This window comes from Saccoglossus kowalevskii, chromosome 22, assembly GCF_978046115.1.
Source record: "Saccoglossus kowalevskii chromosome 22, keSacKowa6.1, whole genome shotgun sequence".
NCBI lineage: Eukaryota > Metazoa > Hemichordata > Enteropneusta > Harrimaniidae > Saccoglossus > Saccoglossus kowalevskii.
The window spans coordinates 1,253,631-1,276,048 of record NC_140662.1 but is presented as its reverse complement, the minus strand read 5'-3'; the positions used below and the strand labels follow the sequence as shown (position 1 = coordinate 1,276,048).

At 32.8% G+C, this 22,418-nt stretch overlaps 1 protein-coding gene and 1 pseudogene across 2 annotated transcripts in view; one reads left to right on the top strand and one right to left on the bottom strand.

Moving 5' to 3' along the window:
* LOC102804539 (1-phosphatidylinositol 4,5-bisphosphate phosphodiesterase delta-1-like) overlaps positions 1–10,630 on the top strand; it is an 87,705-nt pseudogene extending 77,075 nt beyond the window's left edge. Inside the window, exons 18-20 of the transcript XR_014928189.1 lie at positions 91–214; positions 1,131–1,280; positions 8,520–10,630. The product of XR_014928189.1 is annotated as a 1-phosphatidylinositol 4,5-bisphosphate phosphodiesterase delta-1-like (transcript). The remainder of the gene's footprint in view (positions 1–90; positions 215–1,130; positions 1,281–8,519) is intronic.
* An 8,446-nt stretch (positions 10,631–19,076) lies between these two features.
* Positions 19,077–22,418, bottom strand: part of LOC102809161 (1-phosphatidylinositol 4,5-bisphosphate phosphodiesterase delta-4-like) — a 35,454-nt gene continuing 32,112 nt past the window's right edge. Inside the window, exon 18 of the mRNA XM_085496046.1 lies at positions 19,077–21,887. Within this exon, the coding sequence (XP_085352172.1) occupies positions 21,790–21,887 (98 nt within the window). The 3' untranslated portion in view covers positions 19,077–21,789. The remainder of the gene's footprint in view (positions 21,888–22,418) is intronic.

Below are 22,418 nucleotides of genomic sequence, written 5' to 3'. Positions count from 1 at the left end.
AATAAGGCAAAGCCCCCAAAACTATGCCAATTAACTGCACAAATGAACTACATGATTGTCCTCATTATTGATAAACTCATCTTTATTCAGGTGATCAGTGGTCAACAGTTCCCAAAAATTAGCAGTGAAATTATTGATCCATACGTCAAAGTATATATTTATGGAGCAACCTGTGATTGGGGTGAAGACAAAACATCAGTAGTCAATGACAATGGTAAGTATAATCAGATGTCATCCAAATGTATAATGCTAATGAAGCATAAATGCTCACAAAATATGCTAATGAGGTATGAATGCTCACAAAATATGCTAATGAAGTATGATTGCTCACAAAATACTATACAAAGGCATAAATGCTCACACAATATGCTAATAAGGCATAAATGCTCAAAAAAATATGCTAATGAGGTATGAATGCTCACAAAATATGTTAATAAAGTATGAATGCTCACAAAATATGTTAATAAAGTATGAATGCTCACAAAATATGCTAATAAAGCATGAATGCTCACAAAATATGTTAATAATGGATGAATGCTCATAAAATATGCTAATGAGGTATGAATGCTCACAAAATATGTTAATAAAGTATGAATGCTCACAAAATATGTTAATAATGGATGAATGCTCATAAAATATGCTAATGAGGTATGAATGCTCACAAAATATGCTAATGAGGTATGAATGCTCACAAAATATATTAATAATGGATGAATGCTCATAAAATATGCTAATGAGGTATGAATGCTCACAAAATATGTTAATAAAGTATGAATGCTCACAAAATATGTTAATAATGGATGAATGCTCATAAAATATGTTAATAATGAATGAATGCTCATAAAATATGCTAATGAGGTATGAATGCTCACAAAATATATTAATAAAGTATGAATGCTCACAAAATATGTTAATAATGGATGAATGCTCATAAAATATGCTAATGAGGTATGAATGCTCACAAAATATGCTAATGAGGTATGAATGCTCACAAAATATGCTAATGAGGTGTGGAAGCTCACAAGATAAGCTAATAAGGCATAAATGCTCACAAAAAATGCTATTGAGTTATAAATTCCCATAGGAAACTCTCATTTAGTACTTTATCTTTGATACTGTCATTATTTTAGGTTTCAACCCTACATGGAATGAAACCCTTGAGTTTGAAATAAAGGTACCAGAGTTAGCTTTGGTACGATTCCTAGTACGTGACCATGAGAAGATTGGAGTTAATGAATTCATTGGGCAGTATACTATACCATTAAATAGTATGCAACAAGGTTGGTTTTTAATTTATTTATGGCTGCCATAGCTCCAAATAATGCGTTAAAACAGTTTCTATTACTCGTATGAATTAAACATGTTTTCTATTGACTGACTGATTGACGGATTCTCACCTCGTGTAAAATTTATATTATAAATTTGTAAGTTAAACTTTGCGCCTACCTGGTACCCCCTATGAAAAGCCCAAAATTTAACTGTAGAATTTTGCAAATGAAACCTGTTCGACCTGATTTGAATGTACAGGAAAGAAATTCATACACCAGCTACCTCTGTACATAGTATGATTACTAACGTTGGTATACAAAACACACACGCTACACATACTCTAGAATAAGAGCATGAGACAAACACAGGTTTCAAGAAATTGAGTATATCCAATGCATATAATTAGTACCACTAACTATAAAGCATGTACCATATTTGTTTTAGAAACATTGACAAAAGAACAACAATCCGACCAGTTTCTCTGGGTACCTGGGAAGATCAGTAGTGTCTATGATGGAATACATCAATTCCCACACACCTAAACAAGTTCACCCAGAAATACTAGATTTCTGTGTGAATATATAAATCATTACTGTGGTAATATCTGTTCAGATAATACAATTATTCACACATGTATTTCAGGTAATAACTGGATAATTTAATGGATAAAACAGATGCATACAAGATCCTGAAAAAATCTTCCCAAATATTCAAACTGACTACCTACCTGATTTAATACAGGATCGTAGAACTACTGGTTACTCGATAACATTTTGTTCCTTCTGTGATGTTGTCGCACACTAAGCCAACTGGAAATTTCAGCATGAGTTGTAGACACTAAACATTTCTTAAACAAGAGCACAACAAAAATAAAGCTTCTCAATGAGGGCGCCCTTGGTATATGTAATAATAATAATAATACTTTATTTCGAATACTAGCTCATATAAACATAACCAAAGTTACAGAAAAATAAGAATAAATACCAAGAAAATGTACATAATAAATATGTTAAAAAACATGGCTCAGCCAAGTACTCAAAAGCGTACTACATTTCATTACATCTGGGCTATAAATAGCTGTAATTATTGCATTCTTACTTTTTATAATTCTTAAAAAGAAGAAGAATACGCATGGAATTTGTCTAATCCTACAACGAGGAGGTACCATAGAAATACATACAGACTTTTTAGGATTAAAAATAATACTGTTTGATACAGAATATATACAGTAGTATATAACTAGTCTTTTAAGACTGACGGACTGACTGACGGACTGACTGACTGACTGACGGACTGACTGATGGACTGACTGACGGACTGACTGACGGACTGACTGACGGACAAAGTAATACAATATCATCAGCATAAAATAGGTGATTCATACACTGCCCACTTACAAAACAACCAATTTTCTCAGTCATTAGATCTTTACTCAGTTTATCCATATACACTGCAAAAAGACGAGGAGATAATATTCCCCCTTGTCTGACACCATTTAAAGCAGGGAAAGACATAGACATAGATAGTCCCCATCTCACAGAGAATTCCTGGTTTCTAAACCAGAATACAAGTACTCGGACTAGAAACACAGGCATATTCCTGCCAAGAAGCTGACGAAACAGGATCCATTGATTAATCCTATCGAAAGCTTTAGAAGCATCTAAAAAGCAGAGGAAAACAGGACTGCTATGAGTTTTATAAAAATTTACAATCTCTTTCAATACAAAAATACACATATCAGTAGAGTGACTCTGTTTGAAACCAAACTGATGATCAGTAGTTGTAAGAAAAGTTTCACATCGAGTCAAAATAATCAGTTCATACACTTTAGAGATAGATGTAGCAAGCGCAATTGGTCTGTAATTATTTGTATCTGTAGCATCACCCATTTTATCTTTTATAATGGGCACAAGAATTGTATCAAGCATACGTTTTGGTAAAAGACCATGTACATGGCACATTGAAAACAACAAGGAAAATAACACACACAAACGCTGATCTGCATATTTCAAGTGTTCAGCTGTGATGCCATCAGGTCCAACTGATTTACCTAGGGTCAATTTATTAATTGCACTTCGAATTTCAAATGATTTAATATTCATGTCCTGTTCATATTTAATATTAGAAATACTAGATCTGATGTAAGATTCATTTTGGTTATTTTTAACAGATGAAAGTAAGTCTGCATAATGACTACGCCACATATCAGTAATATCATCTTTTCCATCACACCCACCTACTGATACAGATAGAAGAGGTGCCTTATTATATGAATTTACTTTCTTCCAAAAATTTCTCGGGTTCTTACTCGCATAATTGGTCGCGAGCGCATCAGTTTTCGCTTGAATTTCATTTTTCCTACAAAGTCTTAAAGCATGTTTAAATTTTGCTCGTGTTTTTTTCATCAACTCAAAGAACGGAACATGACGAGGACTTCTATTTTCACGCCATAAAAGGAAAGCATCACGTGCTATAGTATGATACTCTTTCACATTATCATTCCAACCAGGCACACACCTTCCTGTCTTTTTTGCATTGAGGGGAATGCAGTCCTTGGCTGCCTTACATAGAATTTCTGTGACATCATTGTATAAATTATCAATGATATTTAAATGCGTGGTGTTCTTACAATCAGTGTCCCTACAAACAAGAGCATCGGCAGAAATATCAATTGAAGCCAAACACCTGTGCGTTAAAATGGCGTATTCAGTAAGCGAATCGTCACTTACACCATACCAGTCAACACAGCTGGAATTACTATAGTGAGTAGATGCAAAATCAAAACGTTGGCAACATTCCAAATCACAGATCACATTAAGTGGAAAATGATCCGAACCTAGAATATCATGTAAAATATTAATATCTGTAATAGTTTTGTGAGCGGCAGGTGTAGCAAGACGTTGTATGATGGGCTTCACTGTAATATGTAAAATTATTATTATTGGGTGTACCTAATATTTGCAAATCTGACCAAACAAACTCATTATCATCACAATAGTTGCATACTTCATTACCAAAAGTAGAGTGGATATTCGCATTCCAATTACCTACAATCATAACACAATTTGTACTTGCCTCGTCCACAATAGCTCTAAGTTTACATAAATATTCAACATACTCGTGAAAATTATTGTCGCATTCGGTTGGCATATATACGTTGACAATTGTTAATTTTCTATCTGAATTGCCAATTTCCAGACCAATAAGTCTGCTATCACTATAACGTTTAATTTTGACATTGCCCAAAGTTTTTCGCCATAATATCGCAACTCCACCATAGGGCCGACCAAGCCTTATGCCACACTCTTCATTCATAGCAGTTTCACCCATTGCATTAAAATCATTACTAACATTTGATAACATACAAAGTTCTGATTTTGTGAGCCAATGCTCCTGCAATAAACAAACATCACTTTGATCACAGATATCCTTTACCGATTGAATTGAGGATTTAACTCCTCGGCAGTTATAGGAAGTTATTCTCAGCTTCATGTTGATTTTTGATTTCTCGATGGATAAAATCTTTGAATCAATATGCCATTAGGCCAGTTATCTGCGTTTAACAAAGTTTTGCTAGTGGCAAAACACATTGTCAGCTTGCACGAGGCGTACGTATCAAATTTTGTTTTAAGCATGGTGACTTTCACATCATTAATCCCAAGGGATCACATAAAAGACAACATATCTTCGTTAGTAGTACTTGGGTAAAGACGACTAACGAATAGTTCTATAAGAGGAGTAGTTCTAACTGCTCTAAGGCTACTTGTAACTTCATTCTTAGTCCCAGTAATTATTCCGCGATTGCCATAGCGACGTTTATGTTTAACAACAGTAGTTCCATTGTCACTGGAGACCGATGGTATGCAAGAGGCAGGTGGTTTAGCTCTTTGATTGACCCCTGATATATCACTTGCAACGGATATCAGTGTTCGCTTTAATGCGTTTATATCGTTTCGGCACTTGCAATATTTGATCCCCGATTTGATTATTCACAACTATGTCATTAGTATTATCCAATTCGTCAGATTTTGTAATTGGATCTTCACTAGTTTTGTCATCACATGCTATTTTGCAAGCAGTAAGATCTTCAGTGATATTATTGTGCCCCTGTTGCTTCAGTGACGCTTTCAATTCATTCATCTCTTTACGTAATGCCAATAGCTCAGAAAGCACACCTTGATTGTCCCGTTTATCTTTATCATCACTTTTAAGTTGTGCAAACTCATATCTCAGGGATTTTATTTCTTTCAAAATTACAGTCACGTCAATATTAGTTATATCAACAGGAGGTAATTTAGCAAGATCTTGAGCGACAAAACAAGGTACATTGGCATCATCAAGCTCGTGCATCAATATTATCATATCATGGATGTTATTTGCTGGCTTGTTTTGACCTTTTCTTTGTATCCGTCGATTACTGGAATCGGATTCACATGTCTCGTATAATATTTTCTTTGCGTTTTCAACTTCTTTGTCATCATATACATCAACGGATAATTTAACAATCACGTCAATTGGCAACACGTCAATTTTATTCCACAGGAAACAAAGGAGCTCATTAATAATAATACTGCCTGTCACCTGCGAATTTCTCAAACGTGTAGAAATTTCTCGATTTTTCTCATATTCTTTTTTCCTGGCAATTGACCCAGGAAAACGAACCTCATTACAGTTCTCACATAATTCCAGGTCGCCTTTACACAATTTGACCTGCTGAGTTACCCCACAGTCCACACATTGTGGCATCCTATCGCCAGCTGCATGCAAATATGTCCGACTTCATCAAACTATTTCTGAAACGCGTGAGGAAATGTACTGAAGTGCACTATAACAATTTCCTTGTCATTACTGTTTTAATAGTTGCATGTTTTAGTTCAGTCAGCATGTTTAGTGGATTTACAAACACATTGAATTTACACAATAGTGTGGGTCATGCCCGAAATACGTGGACGAGATAACGAGGTCATCTTAGGACATATGTGGCACACAAAGGTTAACTATGCTACAAACAAAAGCACAAGTTACATTTGACACAGAGAGTGCTATTTATGATAAGCAATTTCATCGAAATAGTTGTCTGCACCTGAAGTTTATATTGTCCAGAATCTGGATTTAAAGAACTCGATATTATGTTTTAACCATTATTTCAAGTTAAGTAAACAGCAATCAGAAACAGAGGGGTTAACAAAGTATTGTTTTATCTTACAACAGTCTAGTGTTTCCTTTCAGTAATTCAGAAGTGCAACACTTCATGCCCTATGACAGGATATCATTCAAATGCATGTCTCTTTACACTGACACACTGCCAGTGTCAGAATTGTCCTAGAACATCACAAATTAACACACAAATAAAGTCAGACATGGATCAATCAAATCCTCAACCCCAAGTAGGTTCAACAGATGACATAACTTAGTCTCTGCAATTTCAAGAAAATTTTCGTGAGCATCTATATTATGCTCTCAGCTATTGTGGATGGTCTTCTCTGTCACATATGAGAATGTGCACGCTGCCCTAGCAGTGGCAGATTAAACTATGTTAAATTACTTCTGTTTGGATAGAAATGATCATACATACATCAATGACAACACATGGATAAAATAATTTAAGAATGCTCTCCAAATTTACATTACCCCAAAGTGATACAAGACAGTGAATTAAGGGACTATAAATTTCCTGTGGGTATGAACCCAACCTTGCCACTTTTAGAAAGCAGGTACGATTCCAGCTTAACAAGATTTCATGGACTAACGTCATCTTGTGACAGGAATGGGTACAACTGGGTTCATAATAAATATAATAATTACTAGAAGTCACTATAATAACAATTTTGGAAATGCAATACAGGAAATGGGTACAACTGGGTTGATAATAAATATAATAATTACTAGAAGTCACTATAATAACAATTTTGGAAATGCAATACATGAAATGGGTACAACTGGGTTGATAATAAATATAATAATTACTAGAAGTCACTATAATAACAATTTTGGAAATGCAATACATGAACTGGGTACAACTGGGTTCATAATAAATATAATAATTACTAGAAGTCAATATAATAACAATTTTGGAAATGCAATACATGAAATGGGTACAACTGGGTTGATAATAAATATAATAATTACTAGAAGTCACTATAATAACAATTTTGGAAATGCAATACATGAAATGGGTACAACTGGGTTCATAATAAATATAATAATTACTAGAAGTCACTATAATAACAATTTTGGAAATGCAATACATGAAATGGGTACAACTGGGTTGATAATAAATATAATAATTACTAGAAGTCATTATAATAACAATTTTGGAAATGCAATACATGAAATGGGTACAACTGGGTTCATAATAAATATAATAATTACTAGAAGTCAATATAATAACAATTTTGGAAATGCAATACATGAAATGGGTACAACTGGGTTGATAATAAATATAATAATTACTAGAAGTCACTATAATAACAATTTTGGAAATGCAATACATGAAATGGGTACAACTGGGTTCATAATAAATATAATAATTACTAGAAGTCACTATAATAATAATTTTGGAAATGCAATACATGAAATGGGTACAACTGGGTTCATAATAAATATAATAATTACTAGAAGTCAATATAATAACAATTTTGGAAATGCAATACATGAAATGGGTACAACTGGGTTCATAATAAATATAATAATTACTAGAAGTCAATATAATAACAATTTTGGAAATGCAATACATGAAATGGGTACAACTGGGTTCATAATAAATATAATAATTACTAGAAGTCAATATAATAACAATTTTGGAAATGCAATACATGAAATGGGTACAACTGGGTTCATAATAAATATAATAATTACTAGAAGTCAATATAATAACAATTTTGGAAATGCAATACATGAAATGGGTACAACTGGGTTGATAATAAATATAATAATTACTAGAAGTCAATATAATAACAATTTTGAAAATGCAATACATGAAATGGGTACAACTGGGTTCATAATAAATATAATAATTACTAGAAGTCAATATAATAACAATTTTGGAAATGCAATACATGAAATGGGTACAACTGGGTTGATAATAAATATAATAATTACTAGAAGTCAATATAATAACAATTTTGGAAATGCAATACATGATTTTAAAAGGGTCACATGAATAACAGAATAACACCATTTAATTGTTTGCAGGTGCTTCTTTTTTACTGTTTTATAGACTAAACTATAAATTATTCTATTGTTTTCAGGTTATCGTCACCTGCCATTGTTGTCTCCAGAAGGTGAAAGTTTATTACCAGCCTCTTTGTTTGTCCATGTACAAGTCGATCCAATATCCAAAACTGCATAGTAATATACCAACCTTTATTTGGTAATAGGACTTCCATATTTGGATGAATACTGTATTCATAGTACATTGTTAGTTGTACTACACTATAATAATAATTCCATATATGGAAACATGTAGTCATGTGACTTTTAGCTTATTTTTAAATGAGATTAATCTGGCAGGGTAAAATTCTGATCAGTATTCAATGCTAATTGTGTTAATTGGTTAAGGAATGTTTTTTCTGTATCTTGATGTGAAAAATCAAATGATGTCAATTTCCTTATCAATGTGAATTATTTCATTTTACTTGGACTGTAACTTTCAGTCTTTTCAATTGACTAAAAAAAATTTTTAATGATATTTGTTCATTATTCATTTAGTTTCAATTTATTAGTCTTTTAACAAATTAATTTGTTTTATTCCTCATCAATAAAGAGTCAGTAAACTGCTATGATTTTATTGTATGCAGCATTTTATAAGTTTTTTAAAAATACATTCAATGCACAATGTTTGGCATACAACTATCTTCTATGAAGTAGCTTTTAAAATTCAAATTATAATCACATATCTTTTGATCTCTCAGGATATGTATACTAATTAAAAAAAATGTATTTTATATACTCCATGTAGCTATTATATGACATTATCAAGTATTCTTTTTTATTCTTGAGTGATTTGTAAATTTTATAACTCAACTGCAGATTTGATTTTTAGAAACTTTCCTGTATTTTTGAAGTTTTTGGTATCATAAGTTAGATTTTAGTGATTACATAACCAGAATCAGGATAGATAATTATATGAATATTAAATCAATTATATTCATAATTAATGTACTTATAATTAATATACATGTATTAATTAATATTAGTGATGGTCAATACAGTTTCTTGTGTTCCACATTTGGTAAATGTGGAAGCATTTATATCTCCCAGGGCAAACAATGAAATATTAAATATTTTCAACAGAGGGTGGTTTTCCATATTTTTTCCAACCTATAGCCTTATAGTTCTATTTTTCTATTTGTAGTTTCATATATTTCCTTTGTAAAGTCTAGAATACTCCATAATCAGGGTAAACTGTGTTTTTCAAACAAACAAAGTTTGTAGACCACTTTTGTTTTGCCCAGGTGTACTTAATAAATAAATTATTTTGAAACTGTATTGATCAACCTGAATGCAGTAATTAACATCTATGTGATTAATAACGTAATTAAAGTAATTAACGTCTCCTCTCACCTTGTACATGTGATGTATGCATTTTTTATCGTACATACAATTACCAGTATATTAGAAAACTAGTCACTATGGAAATTATAACAAATAGTGATTTGGACTTGACATTGGATGCTACGAGCATAATGTGTATATGTTCTGCTTGTTTAATTGTTATGTAAAATTGATATGGAGTAATAATGTAAATCCTTTGTAACATGATGTGCAATATGAAAATTTGATTGAATTAGTTTTAAAACTTTTTATTTGATGCACAGCTCCAATTATCTTCATAAGTTTCCATGTATTAAGACAAACTTAAAATAAAGAATCAATAATTTGGGCTTTGTTTATCTCGAACCATTCCTCAGACATGTATTGACAGGTTTCTGCACAAAAAATGTACATGATGGCATAAATACACACCTATTTAGTAGCAGGACCACACACTTTGGGCTGTATGCAGATTATTTTTTCTGTGATTCAATAAATCACTTCCATTTTTCTTCAAATTTGCAGCAGTATGCAGTGAATGATTTTATCACAGTTATTTTATCTCATTTTTCATAACTTTTAATCTTTATATTGATAACTGTACAATTTTAAAATATAAATTGTAATTTAAATATCAAATTACGCTACGTTCTAGAACATGTGTTCTTTTATTTTTATCACTAATAATACTGTCATTGTTGTAATGTTAATTCATCCATACAAACTCATGATGAGGTGACATGTATTTGTTATTCAAGTTAATATTCAGCAGTTTTCTTTTATTATAATATTGCTGTGATTTGATTAAACTGCACCATCAATAGAATTGTTGGTTTTTGACTCCAGTGTGTAAAGCATGCAATGAAAGTATATGTGGTTACCATGTCTGTGTGTATTGTATGATTGTTTCATTGATATCTCAAAAAACAGCTTTTTGGATTTAAATTGAAGGCTACATAGATGCTTTGGGAGGAAGCACATACCTACATTGTAATTAGTTTTTGGTTGCATATTAATCACCTAATTTGCATAATATAAGATATTTTCCAGCTTTTCCCACTGGTGTCTCAAGAACAGAATTTAATGGAATGTTGTACATGGTGTTCCAGAATAATCCACAGACTTGGTTAGTTCTTGGTTCAAATTCATGGTGTTCCAGAATAATCCACAGACTTGGTTAGTTCTTGGTTCAAATTCATGGTGTTCCAGAATAATCCACAGACTTGGTTAGTTCTTGGTTCAAATTCATGGTGTTCCAGAATAATTCACAGACTTGGTTAGTTCTTGGTTCAAATTCATGGTGTTCCAGAATAATTCACAGACTTGGTTAGTTCTTGGTTCAAATTCATTGTGTTCCAGAATAATCCACAGACTTGGTTAGTTCTTGGTTCAAATTCATGGTGTTCCAGAATAATTCACAGACTTGGTTAGTTCTTGGTTCAAATTCATGGTGTTCCAGAATAATTCACAGACTTGGTTAGTTCTTGGTTCAAATTCATGGTGTTCCAGAATAATCCACAGACTTGGTTAGTTCTTGGTTCAAATTCATGGTGTTCCAGAATAATCCACAGACTTGGTTAGTTCTTGGTTCAAATTCATGGTGTTCCAGAATAATTCACAGACTTGGTTAGTTCTTGGTTCAAATTCATGGTGTTCCAGAATAATTCACAGACTTGGTTAGTTCTTGGTTCAAATTCATGGTGTTCCAGAATAATTCACAGACTTGGTTAGTTCTTGGTTCAAATTCATGGTGTTCCAGAATAATTCACAGACTTGGTTAGTTCTTGGTTCAAATTCATGATTTTTTTTTTAGCTAGGTCATCTTAAGGTTGACAATCTGATCTTGTTTTAACCCTGTCATATAGCAAGCACATAATTGCTAGCTTGATCTAAATAATCTAATATATTGCTGTGTACATACAGCACACCTTTGCTAGCTTCAGCTGCACAAATGCTACGTTCACACGACAGCATTTCATCGGAGCCCAACGGCTCGAGCCAAGTTCGGCTCCACTAAACCCTCGGGGTTGAACTCTGATAGGGTTGAGTCCCGACATGGCTCCGATCGTGTAAATGCATCGGGGCCTAACTATCGGAGCCGAAATCACGCCCTCAATCGTCTTCTTTGAGTAACCTCTAATTTCAATTATGGTGGAGACAACATCTTTCGTAATTTCACGCAATTTCCGGCTTGACGATGAGCTACGCGTCCTAATATATAGTAACGAATTATTGCGATAAATTTATAGCTCAGCGGTACGAGGCGCGGAATGTAAATTTATTATTTTGTGTATACTAGAAGAAAACGTGCTAATAATTCAAAATTACGTACGTATTGGAGGCCGTGGCGTGTGTGTTTTAAAATGATGTGTGCATTTTTAAAAAACTGCGTGACTGTGCGTTTTAATGGTGTGTGTTTTAAAAAAACATGTGTATATATTAAATGGCGTGGGTGTTTTAAAAAACGTGTGTTTTAAAAATAACGTGTGTGTTTTTAAAAATGGCGTGTGTTTAAAAATGACGTGTGTGTTTTTAAAAATGGCGTGTGTTTAAAAACGACGTGCGTGTTAAAAAAATGACGTGTGTGTTTTTAAAAATGGCGTGTGTTTAAAAATGACGTGTGTGTTTTTAAAAATGACGTGTGTGTTAAAAACGACGTGTGTGTTAAAAAATGATGTGTGTGCTTTTAAAAATGGTGTGTGAGGTCGAATGAAAATTTCGTGTGTGTAAAAAGAAAAAACGCGTGCATTAACTTATTTACGCCTGTGGGGGCGTTGTTTTGAATAGATTTTTTTTCGTGTGTGTGTGCAAAAAAAATGCGTGTGTTAACCTGTTTACGCCTGTGGGGGCGCTATTTGAGAGATTTATTTCATGTGTGTGTTTAAAAAAATCGCGTGCATTAACCTATTCACGCCTGTGGAGGCGTCGTCTCAAGTGGTAGCCATTTTCGTTTGTGGATTTCTATAACGTCAATAAGATACGTAAAAAGGAACTTGTCCAGCACGAACGTTTTATTCATTTTGCCCTATAAATTTACCGACACTGTATACCTCAGAGACCTGGTGATTTATTCGTGTGGTTGGTTGCTGAAGACAATGCGTGGACGTCTGGTACAATGGGGCAGAACAAAGTACTCATACGAGGCGCGGAATGTAAATTTATTGTTTTGTGTATACTAGAAGAAAACGTACTAATAATTCAAAATTACGTACGTATTGGAGGCCGTGGCGTGTGTGTTTTAAAATGATGTGTGCATTTAAAAAAAAAAACGGCGTGACTGTGCGTTTTAATGGTATGTGCTTTAAAAAAATCATGTGTGTATATTAAATGGCGTGGATGTTTTAAAAAACGTGTTTTAAAAATGACGTGTGTGTTTTTAAAATGGTGTGTGTTTAAAAATGACGTGTGTGTTTAAAAACATAACGTGTGTGTAAAAACGATGCGTGTGTTTAAAAACGATGTGTGTGTTTTTAAAAATGGCGTGTGTTTAAAAACGACGTGCGTGTTAAAAAAATGACGTGTGTGTTTTTAAAAAATGGCGTGTGTTTAAAAATGACGTGTGTGTTTAAAAATGACGTGTGTGTTAAAAACGACGTGTGTGTTTTTAAAAATGGCGTGTGTTTAAAAACGACGTGCGTGTTAAAAAAATGACGTGTGTGTTTTTAAAAATGACGTGTGTTTAAAAATGACGTGTGTGTTTAAAAATGACGTGTGTGTTTTTAAAAATGACGTGTGTGTTAAAAACGACGTGTGTGTTAAAAAATGACGTGTGTGTTTTTAAAAATGGCGTGTGTGAGGTCGAATGAAAATTTCGTGTGTGTAAAAAGAAAAAAACGCGTGCATTAACTTATTTACGCCTGTGGGGGCGCTGTTTTGAATAGATTTTTTTTTCGTGTGTGTGTGCAAAAAAAAACGCGTGCGTTAACTCTTTTGCGCCTGTGGGGGCGCTATTTGAGAGATTTATTTCGTTTGTGTGTTAAAAAAATCGCGTGCATTAACCTATTCACGCCTGTGGAGGCGTCCTCTCAAGTGGTAGCCATTTCGTTTGTGAATTTTTATAACGTCAATAAAGAAAATAAAATTTCTATAACGTCAATAAAGAAAATAAAATTTCTATAACGTCAATAAGGAAATAAAAAGGAACTTGTCCAGCACGAACGTTTTATTCATTTTGCCCTATAAATTTACCGACACTGTATACCTCAGAGACCTGGTGATTTATTCGTGTGGTTGGTTGCTGAAGACAATGCTTGGACGTCTGGTACAATGGGGCAGAACAAAGTACTCATACTGGTCTCACAGGCGCTCGGAACGTTTCTTGGATGACCTAAAGTAGGGTCGGCATAGTTAATCAGTCGCCGGTACATTCGCCTACTACTCATATGATAACACAATGTAGGAAAGCGTTTACACCATGACACCGAAATTGTCCGAAAATAACACGATTTTCAAAATTGTATCTCGAAACTTCACACAACTCAAGCATGATATCGGTAGAAACAATCGATCGACTGTTATTATATGAGTGGTAGGCAAATGTACCGGCGACTGACTAAATATTCCGAGCCTACTTTAGGTCATTGTGTATTATCCAAGAAATGTTCAGGGCGCCTGTGAGACCAGTATGAGTACTTTGTTCTGCCCCATTGTACCAGACGTCCACGCATTGTCTTCAGCAACCAACCACACGAATAAATCACCAGGTCTCTGAGGTATACAGTGTCGGTAAATTTATAGGGCAAAATGAATAAAACGTTCGTGCTGGACAAGTTCCTTTTTACGTATCTTATTGACGTTATAGAAATCCACAAACGAAAATGGCTACCACTTGAGACGACGCCTCCACAGGCGTGAATAGGTTAATGCACGCGATTTTTTTAAACACACACATGAAATAAATCTCTCAAATAGCGCCCCCACAGGCGTAAACAGGTTAACACACGCATTTTTTTTGCACACACACACGAAAAAAAATCTATTCAAAACAACGCCCCCACAGGCGTAAATAAGTTAATGCACGCGTTTTTTCTTTTTACACACACGAAATTTTCATTCGACCTCACACACTCCATTTTTAAAAGCACACACATCATTTTTTAACACACACGTCGTTTTTAACACACACGTCATTTTTAAAAACACACACGTCATTTTTAAACACACGCCATTTTTAAAAACACACACGTCATTTTTTTAACACGCACGTCGTTTTTAAACACACGCCATTTTTAAAAACACACACGTCATTTTTAAACACACGCCATTTTTAAAAACACACACGTTATTTTTAAAACACACGTTTTTTAAAACACCCACGCCATTTAATATATACACATGTTTTTTTAAAGCACATACCATTAAAACGCACAGTCACGCAGTTTTTTAAAAATGCACACATCATTTTAAAACACACACGCCACGGCCTCCAATACGTACGTAATTTTGAATTATTAGCACGTTTTCTTCTAGTATACACAAAATAATAAATTTACATTCCGCGCCTCGTATGCACACATCATTTTAAAACACACACGCCACGGCCTCCAATACGTACGTAATTTTGAATTATTAGTACGTTTTCTTCTAGTATACACAAAACAATAAATTTACATTCCGCGCCTCGTACTCACGCATCGTTTTTACACACACGTTATGTTTTTAAACACACATTATTTTTAAAACACACATTATTTTAAAAATACACATGTTCTTTTAAACACACACGTTTTTTTAAATACACATAATTGTAAAACACACACGTCATTTTAAGACACACATCATTTTTAATTCACGCGTCATTTTGAAAACACACGTTTTTTAAAACACCTACGCCATTTAATATACACACATGATTTTTTAAAGCACATACCATTAAAACGCACAGTCACGTCGTTTTTTTAAAATGCACACATCATTTTAAAATACACACGCCACGGCCTCCAATACGTACGTAATTTTGAATTATTAGTACGTTTTCTTCTATACAAAAAATAATAAATTTACATTCCGCGCCTCGTAAGCGGGAAACAACAAATGGCATACGAAATTATGCAACAAAAACTTGAAAGAACGACTGAACGGAAACTTTTTAAAGACACTGAAGATAAAAATCGTAGAAGCGATCACTAATTATTCGAGGGCACTGTTCCGTTTGGCTCTGATAGAACTGAATCGAACTCTGGCAGATCTTGGTTCTCGTTCGGCTCCCGACCGTATGAACGCATTGGAGATAATCTCCTGTTAATCCATGGGAGGAGCAGTAGTTCGGCTCCGATAGAATGCTGCCGTGTCACGGTGTGAACATAGCAAATATGATAGTGTTTACTCTAGTACACAAACACATGCTATCTTAATTTAAAATGTTCTAATGCTTTACCCCTTGTCATGCAGCTAGCACTATCTTGGTAGCTTTTACTGAACAGTTCGAAGACACTCAAGTATTTGCTTGTATAGAAAAACCATTACAATCAGGGCAATATAATTCATATTTCATAAATGACATTAACCAGGATATATATCTTGTCATCACTTACAAATCAAAGAAAGCTTAGAAAGAACTCTCGTGTGCTGAGAGTATTGGAGACACAGTAAAAATCAATTCGAAATTACTTGTACTTGAGATATTGATGGAAAAGCTGAAAACTAATTATAGTTAATTAGTTACAAATTTGAGTGTAAAACTAATAAGGTCGGCACAATGTAACAGACAATCTATGTACCAAGTTTCATTGAAATGTGACCAGAATAAAAAAATTATTATGCTAATTAGGGAATTAGTATGAACAGATTTTAACCCCAAACTAATCAGATTTGTACATTGTCCTAGAGCATCTTTGTATCAAGTTACATTGAAATGGAATAATTAGTACTTTAGATATCAGTGTGAAAGTTCAAAATTGATTAATTATGCAAATTAGGTAAAATAATGTGTACAGATTTTAACCCAACATTAATCAGGTCTGTCTACTGTCCTAGAGCATATTTGTATCAAGTTACATTGAAATGTGACGATTAGTACTTGAGATATCAGTGTGAAAGTCGAAATTGATTAATCATGCAAATTAGGTAATTAATATGCACAATTATTTACCCCCAAATCTAATCAAATCTTTGCATAGTCATATAGGATCTATGTACCAAGTTTCATCGAAATGTGATGATTATTACCTGTGATATCAGTGGAAAAGCTGAAAATTAACTAATTAAGCAAATTAGCTAATTAATATGCACAAATATCTGTCCCAAAACAATCTATCTCTGCATTTACTAATCAATATGCAAATTAGGTAATTAATATGCACATATTTTCACCTGAAACTAATCAAAACCTGGCATTAGTTCAGAGCATCTATGAACCAAGTTTCATAAACAAGCAGCCTGTCGGCTGAGATAGCTCCGCTGTTATCAATGCACATTTTAATTAAAGAACTGAAGATATCATTAGAAAATTAACAATATGTATAGTATCAAAGCAATCAGACTTGCTGTTTTCAACAAAAATTGAAAATATAACTTTTTATCAAAAATGTTCATTAAAATTAGATATAATTGAAGAACAAAATCATCATGAAATGAACAAATCTGAGAGAGGTCTACCTGTAGTACCTATGTAGTATATATAATATCAAAGCAATTAGACTTGTGGTTTTTAACAAGAAGTCGAAAATATCACTTTTTACCAAAAATGACAAAAATATTTATGAAAATTAGAGAATTAAAGATATCATCACGAAATGAAAAAAACCTGAGAGAGGACCACATAGTATCTAGATATGTATTATCAAAGCAATTGGACCTGCGGTTTTTACCAAAAAGTCAAAAATATCACTTTTTACCAAAAATGACAAAAATATTCATGAAAATTAGAGAATTAAAGATATCATTACAAAATGAACAAATCTAAAAGAGATCCCCATGTAGGTCTCATGTCACTAATCAACCAATGGCTGCTCGTAAATGCCTTGCAAGAAACAATGACATTTATTTGAGGGCGTAATCACCTGGGTCAAAGGTGAGACCAACATACATGTATGGTCTTTTGTTTACTACTTAGCAGCTGTGTACCTGTAGGTTTATTCTTTATTTATTATCTTGGTGTTTTTCCAGTGATTTCTCTAGGTGCTATCCAAATACAGTAGGTGTATCTTGTTTACCTGAGATTTGTAAGAGTTTGAGCTAGCCAACATGTTTTTTTCATGTGGTTGATTGCTGGCATGCTGATTTCCCATTTTTGAGCCATGTTTTCAACTTTGTTCATCATTTTCATATAGCGATCTCGTCATATGTTAACATTGTTGTCTATGGAAATTCAATTAGTGGTATGAGCCCTGTAGTACCTATATATGTAATATCAAAGCAATTGGACTCGCGGTTTTTAACAAAAAGTCGAAAATATTACTTTTTCAAAAAAAAAGTCACCAAAATTAGAAAATTGAAGATATCATCATGAAATGAACAAATCTAAGAGAGGCCTACCCAAGGTACACCAAGTATCAAAGCATTCAGGCTTGTAGTTTTCAAGAAGTCGAAAATGTAAAACATTGACACAGACGACGGACAATCACTCATATGATAAGCTCAGCTCGACAAAGTCGACAGCGGAGCTAAAAACCAATGAGTGGTTGTTTAGATATCAGCGGGACAGTCATGGAACAGCTAAAAATTAGCTAATTATCATGAAAATTAGGTAATTAATATGCATGGATTTTTACCCAAAATTAATCAAATCTGTGCACAAGTTCAGAGCACCAATGTACCAAGTTTCATCAAAATCTAATGTGTGGTTCTTTAGATATCAGTGGAACAGTCATGGAACAGCTAAATATTAGCTAATTATCATGCAAATTAGATAATTATTATGCATGGATTTCTACCAAAACCTAATCAAATTTGCACATTGGCCTAGAGCATCTATGCACCAAGTTTCATCAAAAAACGATGTATGGTTTTTGAGATATCAGTGTAACAGACGAACACACACACACACACACACACATACAGGTGTCCCATGAATTGTGGAGCCACCATTGGATTAACTTTTAATATACCCGGTAGTTGAATTAACTTTTAATATAGTTGCGATATGAACTCGATTAAAACACATTCCTATATACATGTTTGGGGCTCCACTTGTATGTCTGGACTACTGACTCTACTTCTACGTCTACACCAACACACACACACACACACACACACACATACAGACAAACTAACTGCAAAGACTCCCATTGTGTGCTTCGCACACAGGAGTAAAAAATTACAAACCAAATACATTCAATTTAATGGAAATTAAATTTATTCAAAATCCACCAACTGGAAATGACAAATAATATATTCTATTATTTATAATTGTAAATCCCACATAACATGAATCAGTGGAACTGTCAAAACTTTCAGCTATTAGCCCTGTGTTCAAACTGAATCAATGAAAATACCATCGGACAATTTACAATTTAAGGTTTGGTTTTATTTCATACTGCTTTTTGTTTTGAGATTATACTCAAAGATAATATTTTCTTCCAGTCCTGCAATATTTTAATTAATTATGAACTAAACACTAGTAGTAATTGTCATTAAATTTGTATTGCATATCTATTGAATGTTAGAAATATAGAAACACATTTAGAATGTCGGCAGCTTGACAGTCAGACTAAAAAAACTGCAATCTAAACCAATTAATAATATTCACATTGTCTAAAACTTTCTTAAAATACATGAAAGACATGAGTGAGGTTTGCAAATGCATAGCAAGAGTACAATTCATAAATACAACAAAATATGCATAAAACTGATATTAGATTAGTTGAATTAATAATTTCTGATTGAAAAGTACTTTGAGTATATATATTATCCAAATAAAACCCAGTTATTATTTACAGAATAAAAGTAATGTGTATATTTATATTAATAATACAAGCTTAAAAAAAAAGAATTATACAAATATTTGATAAATTATGTATCCATAGTAGCATGTATATCTAGTAATACCAGTCTGGATGTACATTATTGAAAAGTTTATCTTGAGTAGAGGGTTATGGGAAGAATAGAAATCAAATATTTATACGGTTATTAACACTATTTTGCGTTGATGCATTTTCCATTAGATATATGAAAAACAGGAAGACTGAACATAAGCCACTTGAATGAATGTAAATAGTGATCACTGATTGGATAACAGTAACTATGACTGGATAAAATAGTGGTCACTGATTGGATAACAGTAACTATGACTGATAAAATAGTAGTCACCTATTGGATAAAAGTAACTATGACTGGATAAAATAGTGGTCACTGATTGGATAACAGTAACTATAACTGATAAAATAGTGGTCACTGATTGGATAACAGTAACTATGACTGATAAAATAGTGATCACTGATTGGATAACAGTAACTATGACTGGATAAAATAGTGGTCACTGATTGGATAACAGTAACTATGACTGATAAAATAGTGGTCACTGATTGGATAACAGTAACTATGACTGGATAAAATAGTGGTCACTGATTGGATAACAGTAACTATAACTGATAAAATAGTGGTCACTGATTGGATAACAGTAACTATGACTGATAAAATAGTGGTCACTAATTGGATAACAGTAACTATGACTGATAAAATACAGTTTATAATAATAAACGGATTTATAATCTGCAACAAAAAATAAAAGTTTAAAAATAAACTGAAAAAATAAAGTCTGAAAATATAAATTAAAATTGTAGTTGCATTACATTAAAATAAAATTTAACAATGCAGTCAATATAGTTAGCTATGATTAAAACAATTGATTAGATTTCTTTGATGTTACTATGGTTTATTTTTTGCGTTTTTTCACAAAACCCAAATAATATTATATCACTAACCTATTTTTCACACAACTCGCATTTCAAATACATGTATCTATGAAAATGGGGATTGTTTAGCCATTTACTATTAGTTGTTATGGTAACGAATTCTCATTGTACAGCATAATTATGGTTGGTTACATATGGTGAAAAAATGTAATTATAAGATGGGTTCTGTGGTTGTCACGAGTTACCAGAATATTCTGATGAAATAACATGGGTGTCTATTTTTGCATTTTCCTCAACACAAATGTTTTGAAACTGAGAATAAACTCATAAAACAATGACACACATTGAAATCAATAATTATGCGACAATTTTGAAACAACGAATCGTGATAAATTTGTTGTCTAATTTATTGAAACCTGTGATATACCGTAAACACAAGTTTGACTGAATATCTTGATTCTGAATAGCATTTTACCATTTGTTAGGTGGAAGCCCCACCCCACCCTAGCATTTATGCAGAAAACAAGATGATGTTCAAAACCAAAAGAATAAAGCCCAAATAAGGCTAAAAGAATATTATAGCACTATCTGATCTAACTAGCTGTTGCCGCGGCTACACACTCTACAATGTGGAGTATAGTATAGATTATATATTACCATAGTGATACTAAAAATACGGAATTAATCCGAACATATTTGTGGAAAGCTTATGTGTATAACACCTATTAATTTATAAACTATCAATGCCTGCATACATTGAACAACATAATGACGCACTGCAAACAACAAAATGATGTCATAAATTCTTTCTTGTTTACAACCAAAAATTTATATGCATCGCAAGCAATATGATATGAAATCATCATTCAATTGCAACTACAACTACTGTTTCCCCAAGTTCATGTATCTATGGCAACAGTTACTGCAGCACAAGTACACCACAACAAGCATTTATATAATAGAACCACATTATGTTGTATATCCATGGCTACAAGACAAGCAATTATACCATATAACCACATTACTTAAAAAGTCTCTATATATTATATATTACAGAATTAAAAATATTATAGATTCCAAAATCTACCAATTATAAATGTGATTATATTTTCATAAAAACATTGCATATAAATATTAATACTGATGTAGTCATAGTAACATTACTACAGTATTGCATCACATCGTGTATCTTCTACTTCCTTCCTGTTTCAGACATCGATATGTGTACAAATATTGTTGCTGGTGCCAGGCTGTCTCCATTCTTTGATAACAAAGGCACGTGATGATATCCTGCAATTCAGAAACTAATTTTAATAATATGAAAGTGATAATTTTAATTATTTATATATTATTTGATACTGTATTTACTCTATTAGCAACACATACATGCGTTCATGTAGACAGCATTCGTTTGATAACAGACAAAATAATATTATATATAATAACGATGCATTAATAAAATAAATGCAATATTTGGTTCATGTGTAACTTGTATTGAGATATGACCACAAATAGTAATTTAGTGCCTGCATCAATTCAGACAAAAGTCACTAACATTGTTGTTAATTACAAAGTAAATATTAGGTTATTGCATTACATATAAACCCCAGTGAGTTTGAATATGAATGATCAGAATACATGTATCTCAGATATATGGTTCCAGAACTGCATTCACTAAAATAAAATGGCCACCAGTCAGCCATTTTGAATCCGATCTGACAAACAAAATAATGTGCATCAAGATGATAATACAAAATCTTATTTTTTTTCTAAAAAGTCTACATCACAATACTTGTTGTAAACTTATTTTTTCAAAAATTT